This window comes from Ascidia mentula, chromosome 9, assembly GCF_947561715.1.
Source record: "Ascidia mentula chromosome 9, kaAscMent1.1, whole genome shotgun sequence".
NCBI lineage: Eukaryota > Metazoa > Chordata > Ascidiacea > Phlebobranchia > Ascidiidae > Ascidia > Ascidia mentula.
Genome location: NC_138574.1, coordinates 8,711,631 through 8,720,222, shown reverse-complemented (window position 1 = coordinate 8,720,222; position 8,592 = coordinate 8,711,631). Strand labels below are relative to the sequence as shown.

Below are 8,592 nucleotides of genomic sequence, written 5' to 3'. Positions count from 1 at the left end.
ACAAGACAATTATGAAAATGATAAATTCAATTTATGAAAACCCCACCCGTCTCGTTCTGGCAATGAATATTTTGGGATGGAACAAATATTATTGGAATAGTCAACGTAACTGGATGTAAGACGTGAACAGCAGGACCACAGACCATGGCTTGTGCATAAGGGCGACTACGTGAACACCAAACGTAAAGACGATGGCACTGCACTACCGGAAAGGTTTTGCTTTCTTGCTTAGTGCGCCTATTGAAAACGTGGTTTCACCTAAAATCACGCCTGCGAAAGGATCGCAGAGGATTACAAAACGTTCCTCTAAGATTAATATGACAGACAACATCGTACTGATAAGGGCCATACGGACAGACCAATAATGCGGGTCCATATAAGAAAGTAGTCGGATTTAGCAGCAAATCGCTCTTGACGTAAACACCCTATGATTTTATTGGAGATTGATCGCACGTAGATATGGAGCGTACCCACGTCTACGCAACGACAAACAACATTAATAGAATAAGCTGTTTTGGGAAAATATGTTCAACGTCTTGTGCAAAAATGATTGTGATATCGAGGCTTTTGCAAAAACAAGATTTTCGCTACAAACTAGGAAGAGATTTTCGAAGAATGCCTTACTCTAGAACAGTGGTTCCCAACCTGGGGGTCGCGGGAAGGCTATCTGTGGGTCGCGACATATATGTGATGTTTTTATAACTTGTTACAACACATAGGCTACAACTAGTTGGGCCTACTATCGCTTTGTCTTGTCAGGGACGATAAGCAGTAGGCTATGTGCCACTAACATTGTGCACAGGCATTGTCATTGAAACATCACAGCAATTATTGTCATCAACAATGAAAGTATCAAAAAGCAGTTTAGGGCGTTCAGTTGTAAGTAGCAGTGAGATATCAAGGTGCAGTGTTTTTCTTTAACTCTGGTCATGGAGAAGAAGCGTAAATATGTTGAAGAATATTTGAAGTTTGGATTTACCCGCATAATCTGCACTTGCACTGAAAAGCCTCCGTGTGTCTTGTGCAATGTGGTGCAGTGCTGAATCAAGCCGTCTAAATTAAACCGCCATTTACACACCATGCACCCCTAACACGTGAAAAAAAGATTAGGAATTCTTCAAACGTCATGAGGCCGGTTTGAAACGTCAGAGATTTGACTTGGGAGGTAGTTTTCAGATTTTAGCGTTGTCAAATACTCAACCAAGGATTTCAAACTTGGCTATGAAGTTGCAAGTCAGCCGTCTTATGGAGCAAAGCGATTGCCAATAAATGATATACTGTAAAATGCACTTTGATTGATATTGCTGTTGGGAAAAAAATGGTGGGGGTCGCAAGTTAGTTTAAATCAATATAGGGGGTCACCAACCACAAAAGGTTGGGAACCACTGCTCTAGAATAATGAAGTTCTTCAATAGTCCGTCTGTCCAAATAGCGCAACAGCCACTACTAAAAGTTCTAGACCGGAGACTGACACGGCGTATTGCAGATTACCCCATAATAGAATAAGTTTATGCCAGACTTCCCAGCTCGTTCGAACACATTTAAAGAAAGGGTTTATTTCTCGGCCGCTTTTGGCGAGAGTAAAAAATGCCGGAACGAAAATAACCAACAAGTTGCAAAAGACACCTGACATCGCCACCAAAATTTGTACACAGAACGTGTCAACATTTAAATGGAAAACAATGGAAACTCCAGGATGATACAAACATGTTGGCAGGAAAATTCAGCAAACAAAACTTGTTGCTTCCCTGACTCACAGAGAGTATAAAAGTCATGATTTGGTCCAAACGGTTGTATTTTAGTTTTTGCATCAATCTTCATCCTGCAACAGAATGAAACAAATGTTAACATTTTTGAATTTTGTAGCTCAAAAATAGCTTTTCTCACGATTTTAGGCCAACCGAACATACTTACATTAGTACATAAGGAGTCTTTGATGTTTCAAATATTTAAATATATGTAAGAAATAACTAATGCACAAAAGAACACTATAAGATTTCAAAAAAATTACATCTGCTCCTTCTACATCATCATCTTCTTCATCGCCTTCCTCATCAATATCATCCAGACCCTCTTCATCATCTATTTCTTCCTCATCATCCTCTTCATCATCCATGTCTCCCTCTGGAACAAGGTAGTACTGAAGAGGGTTGGGCCAAATATCATCCTTAATTACTTCTCCAAGTTCATCTGCTCCTGCATCACCGGGATCATTAAACCAACTGAAAGGAATAGATTTAATTGAAATTCGACACTAAAAGCAAATGAATGTGAATTAATCCAACCTGAAAAAACTCTCGGGCTCTTCATGTTTTCGCTTGCCCTTGGTGTTGTTTTGTGTTTCCCGTTTTGTTAAATCCTGCACAAAATGATTGATTATTATCTATAGATTGGACTATATAATTTTAATGACTATAAAACAAGCAAAACAACATTTTTGTAGCAACTGTTGGGCACTGGACAACATAACCCCAGATTTTTGTTGGTGTCCATTATCTTAATTTACATTCAAATCCAACAGAAAACCAGATATATTTAGGACATAGAGTTCATTTTTAAAAGAAGATATATTTTCTAAGCCTCCCCACTGTCTTATTGAAATGGAACCAATTAAACTACCTTTCCTTCCTTCCATCGAATGGGGGTGGAGGTGGAGGATGGATCACCATTCTCATTCATAAGAAATTCTTTCGAAATCACATCATTTTCAAAATACTCATTCTCAGCAAAATGCTACAAAAATTAAAACAAAAGTTTTTGAATATTTGGTTTTGTTTTATGTAATTTTATTTATGTGTAGGGGATTATACATATATTTTTTAAATGAATTAAATTTATTTTTTTGCTAACTTAATGTAAAACCACAATGTTATCATAACACTACTTGCATAACAAATAAATGCTTCAATTTATCTTACAAAACTAATGGTATATCCAGCTTTGAGGTCATCTATTTCATGGACTTCAACTTTAGTAAGGTAATGAAGAGCATCTTCATCATCCTCATCCAGCAATGCTGATATTTGTGGATGATTGATGAATGTTGTAACCCAGAAATTAGGTATTTTTTCAATCAAAAGAGATCGCTTCTGGAAATGTGGCCATCTGCAAATATTTCACATTAGTTTTTACTTTAAAATACAATTTTAAAAATGTAAAGGTATTGAACTTTCGAACAAACAACATAGCCCATTAACCGATGTTACATTCATTTGCAATTATATCAATTTTGTCTACAATTATTATCAGTACAAAATGCAGACATGTACTTTACTCTGATAAAATCACAATGCTTTAACAAATCAACAAACCTCAATCTGATGTATTTTTGTTCAACTTTTAAAATTTCTTCACTAGCTTGTTCATTTAGTCGGTCAATTTCATTTTGAAGCTCATCTATTTTTTCAATTGCATCTTGTGCCTCTGCATCTAATTTTTTAAAACAACAATGAATACTGTTTAGTGTTTACCACATATGTATCACAATTTTGATTGTACCAATGCTGCATATTTCAAATTCAATATTTAAGAAGCTTAATATGATTTTTTCCTGCTACAAGGCGAAAATATTTTAACAGCTCAAGAAACCGATCATATTTCAACATCCTCGAGATGGCGCCATGTGCAACGCGTGGCACGTGAGCCTTTCACGACCACGCTTTACGATAAAAGGAAATCACAATTGGTTTCACATCAACAAACTACACAACGATAAAAGGCAAATAAAGATGCATTCTACTGAGTTTTCCTTTATTTTAACATATTCTTACTTTTGGAGTTTTTATATCAATCCAAACAATTAATAGCACTCTTAAGTTATCAAAGCAACCGAGTTTCTACATCGCGAAAAAATTATTGGTTTATCAAACTTGCCTGGTCCGTTGCTGATTCCATCTTTTTCCCCTTCGACTTTGGGCTTCTTAGCTTGCGTCTTCGCGGACATTTCGAACTTGATTTTGATTTCTGTGACAAACTACGTCAAACGTCTGACAACAACCAACGATCAAATGCCGACTGACGACTTACCGAGCGACGAAGCAAGAATCGAACCTCACGGTGTTGGAGCCTGGCGCGTGAAATTTCTCCCACGTCTCTCCTTTTTGTTTACTTCTTTCTTCTTGTGATTGTAACCGCTCATTGGCGCAGAAACCATTCACCATGAAATTAAGGCCACTGATTGGTCAATCATACGCGAATCGTTGTCGCGCCGCCTTATCAGAGCAGTTTTCTCTCTTTTTTTCTCTTCGCGGAGTAGTCAGGGCCTGTGAACTGAAACTCGCGCGGCAGTTACCAAATGTACTTGCGCCGTGACTGCTGTCCTGTGAAACTTACACCGTTCACGTTAAACTAGCTTTGTTTTAAATTTACTTTAACAATTTGAAAACAAACAGTTAAATTAGGAAGAAAACAAAATGTTTGAAGATTATATTACGGATACTACGGAGTTTTTGTCAAATTGGAAGACGCACAAAAAGCTTCGGGAAAACGGTTCACAGACGAGGTGTGTGATATTTCGACATGCTTCACTAAGCAGTTGTTACAACATATTCGCGATAAGTTAACTTTTACATATTTTGCTCCTCCAAGTATATAAAGCATGTTAACAAGCTGATTGCAATTGATTTGCCCAATTTTTTATTGACGTAAATTTTTTTTAAATTAAAATAAAATGTGCTTGTGTTTCCTGCAGCACTAATTATTAATGTGTATAAAAGCAATTTGTCATTAAAGTTTATTAAATAGAATTCTTAAAAACATGTATGGGAATCAAAATTAATAAAGTTTATTAAAATATTTTTTCACATTAATCATAAATCGAAATGTTTCACAGTGAAACGTTGACTTATGAAGTTCAAACACAGACAAGAAAACCAAGACATGTGGAATGCCAAACAGAATCTATGCTTGATACAATGGCAAGTGCCCAACAGGCTGGCAATCAAAACTTTGATAGTGCCAGTCTAGCCCAATTTTTGTTGGCAGCTGAGCCTATTGTCACCAAGTGAGCTCTTACGATATTTTCATAAAAATGTAAAAATACTTTCAGAAATTATCAAATAATATTTTGTGCAGGCAGATAAAAGTAAACAATGCAAGTTGTAACCTGTATAGTGGAATAATCAAGGCCAGATATGGGGTCATGGACAGTCATATAACATGTGAACACCTTCTTAATGACAAGAGTGTCAGCAGTGGCGGTAAGACTAGTGATTGTTTGATGTTAAAAAAAATAAAATTAATGTTTGCTTATAATAAACTTAGACACTTTTTCTGATGAGAACACCTTTGATGTTACATGTGTGTGCTGGACGAGTACGGGGGCATCATTAGCTATTGCTTATGGAACAAATGAAAATCTTGCATGGAATGATCAAAGGTTTGACAATTGAATAATAAACTTTGTTTATTAAATGCCCAGAGTTATTGACAATATAATTTCAGGTCCTATATTTGTCTTTGGAATCTGGATCGATCTAAAATTAATCCAAACTCATGTGACCAAAAACTTGAACTTGAAAGTGGTGTTCAGACAATCTCATGTCATCCAGATGTTGCTGGCTACATTGCAGGTGAAAAAATAAATAAAGTACTAAACATCTCAAATTTACCCATGATAATCCGAAGCCTCAAAAAAGAGTGACTGCTACAAAAACCATTTTTAACCACCTTGTGCTTTGTAATCTACACAATGTTGATTTAAAGGTTGATAGTAAAATGCATAAAGATTGATAGTAAAATGCATTATATGCAGTGTTTTTTGATGCCGCATTATTTAAAACACTGTTTTTAGCTGGTTTGTTTTCTGGTGTTGTTGTACTTTGGGATTTGGCAAAAGATGAAGCGATTTACAGTGATGCTTCTCATGCTGATCCAGTAACTTGTTTATGTTGGATCCAAAGCACAAGTGCCAAGTATGTACATTCAATCATATTTCTATTTTGACAAATGCTAAAGTTACAAAACTCTCAAAGCATTGAACGTAATTGAATATATTGAAAAAACAATCCAGTCCATTTTTACACAGATATTTACAAGTTCTGTCAGCTAGCACAGATGGTGATTTAATTGTATGGAGATGGAGAAAGGTTAGTGACTGGGTTTCATTTTTATTTGTGTTAATTTTGCCAAGCTATTAAGTGATATGTTTGCAGGGAAGAGATGCAACATCACTGAAAAAGGAAAAACACATGAAAATTAGGGGTGCTAATTTACCAAGGTAATTGTTAATTGCTTTTGTGCACAAACCAATTGTGATGTTTGTTGGTATTACTAAAACTACATATATTAGTTTGTTTTGTAACTTTTGAATAAATCTTCATAAAATTTAAATCTAGGATCTAATTTAAATCTATTTACAGTCTGTTAACAATTTGTGTATCATTTTTTCCAGACGTGTAGGTGTCAAGGGCCATGGTCCAGTGGGAGTTACCAGCTGTTGTCCCATGAAGGGGGATCCCCGTGACCCTTCCCAGCCACAAACAAACATTATCGCCATGGGAACAGTTGTTGTTGGATGTGAAAATGGCTCAGTGTTAAAATGCTCCATAGAAGTTGGTGACTCAAACCCAGTCACGTTTGTCTATGAGGTAAGAACAAATAAAAAAAAAGCAAACAAATGATGAACTAACAAAAAAATTCAAACAACTGCATTCTTGGTGCATTCAATATGGCATAATGTTTATCGGTTATAAACATGATTCTATGCACTAATAAAGGTCACTCTGTGACATTTTTTTACTTTCAACATGTTTATTTTCAAAAATCAATGTTTGTAGAGCCATGTTGGACCTGTGTATTCCGTTGAATGGTCCCCATTTCATCGGCACCTTTTCCTAACTTGTGCCACTGAGCAAGTTTGCAGGTAATGTCATACCATATTCATGGTTTCGGCTTCGCCTCAACAATGGGCGTGACGTCACAATGCTGCAGGTAAAGATTGGCCGAAATGCATTGGTTTGGATAGAAGTTACTTACTAAAACGCGTGTAGCACAGCCCTAAATGCTTTTGTTGGAATACTTTTAACTGACAGGAGACGGACACTAAAGCTTATCTATTATGTTACTTTGCTGGTGCGTACAACTAAGTTAGGTAAATTTCGTAAATTTTAATAGCTTTTGCAGAACTTATAGAGAATTAGGAGAACACGTTTATAATTTGATTTTTAATCTTTTGTTTCATATGCTGCAATTTTACCCACTAACCAGACAGTAAACGCGCAGCTGCTAGACGCGCAAGTTGCGGTTAATTCCAGACGATTAACTTCGCCTTAAGCGTGAAATTTTGGCACTTGATACTTGTATTCTTCGACAATTTCTGCTTTTCCCCCCAAAAAAAATTCCCGCAAAATGATTTACCTCAGCGTCACACGCGTTTTATTGAAGAACTCCTATCCAAACCAATGCATTTTCCGCCAATACCTGCAGCATTGTGACGTCAGACACATTTATGACGCGAAGTCGGAACCACAAATTTATAAATTTCTTCGGAAATGAACAAGTGTTGTATGATGATCTTCAAGATACACCGGAGTCCAATGCGATAAATGTACAATGTCTATACCACAAGATTTTAATGAAAACACCTATATTTTGTAGTTTTGTTAATTAATACATCTTTAGAATCTTGTTGTAAAGATGTTGTAGAACGGACAGTGACCCTTTAAAACTGAAAAGATCTGACAACCATGCAACTATTCCAATCTTTCACGAAACCAAACCTAACCACCAACCCTGAAACATTTTTTTTTAATGCAAAGGATTTACCATTCACTGCAATCAGCTCCATTGCGTGAAATACGTCCTGAAGAGGCTGTCAGTGGCAGATCGTCCAATTACCTCTACAGTGCATTTTGGTCAAGCAGTAGACCGGCAATTATATATGCTGCAGGTGGCAGTGGTAGAATTGAGGCTTGTGATGTCAGAACCTCTCGCTGCATTTCAAGTTGTGATGTCACAAGGTACGCTGTTTTTGTTGAGAGATTACGAATCATTTGTTCCTCCAATTTCGTCCGAATTTGGTGAATTTCCGGAGAACTGAATTCGAATTAACCGAGTTCTACTCCATTAGACTACGTTTAGCTGATCTGGAAAACCTAATTAAAATAATAGGGATTAAGCCAAGTACATGTCAATATATATTTTTAGTGTCGATGGAAAACCATGTTCAGTAAACCACATGCAACCAAACCCTCGACGCCGAAATATGTTCGCAAGTGCATCCAAGTTTGTCCACGTGTGGCGCCTCGGAGCAGGTCTTGTTGATTCTGGCGCCAACCAAAGAGATGAACAAACCGCAATCGACAAAATTGCAAACGAGGCAATGACAGAAGACTGAAGACGTGGCGAAAATTTTCCCTTCGTATTTCACTGTGCAAAATTTATTTGCAATACTGTGCTATAGTTTATTGGCTACTTTACGAAATAGTAATAAAGAAGCTTTTATTTTTAAGTTGTTGCTCGTTGATTTGTGGTGGAAGACCGCCTTTTTAATATTACCGACCTGTTCAAGGTGGGTTGTATTTTTCCCCACCGGCCTTCAAGGCATAGCAGATATATACAGCCTGGTTTAATGACGAATCTAAACAGCGTGTA

At 36.7% G+C, this 8,592-nt stretch overlaps 2 protein-coding genes across 2 annotated transcripts; one reads left to right on the top strand and one right to left on the bottom strand.

The window, feature by feature from the left end:
- Nucleotides 1–1,536: 1,536 nt before the first annotated feature.
- Nucleotides 1,537–4,044, bottom strand: LOC145913064 (protein SET-like). The gene is made up of 7 exons (XM_083000584.1): nt 3,874–4,044; nt 3,312–3,429; nt 2,919–3,105; nt 2,620–2,733; nt 2,286–2,359; nt 2,012–2,222; nt 1,537–1,822 (listed from the first exon to the last, which is right to left on the bottom strand). The coding sequence occupies exons 1-7, from the start codon at nt 3,941–3,943 to the stop codon at nt 1,811–1,813; spliced, it is 786 nt and encodes a 261-aa protein (XP_082856710.1). The 5' UTR covers nt 3,944–4,044; the 3' UTR covers nt 1,537–1,810.
- A 251-nt stretch (nt 4,045–4,295) lies between these two features.
- On the top strand, nt 4,296–8,584 carry LOC145913629 (cytoplasmic dynein 2 intermediate chain 2-like). Its single transcript, XM_083001352.1, has 12 exons — nt 4,296–4,501; nt 4,832–5,002; nt 5,074–5,198; nt 5,263–5,377; nt 5,443–5,570; nt 5,792–5,912; nt 6,026–6,086; nt 6,153–6,217; nt 6,392–6,587; nt 6,777–6,862; nt 7,758–7,958; nt 8,146–8,584. Exons 1-12 carry the CDS (start codon nt 4,413–4,415, stop codon nt 8,333–8,335), a joined length of 1,548 nt encoding a protein of 515 aa, XP_082857478.1. The 5' UTR covers nt 4,296–4,412; the 3' UTR covers nt 8,336–8,584.
- Nucleotides 8,585–8,592: the final 8 nt, after the last annotated feature.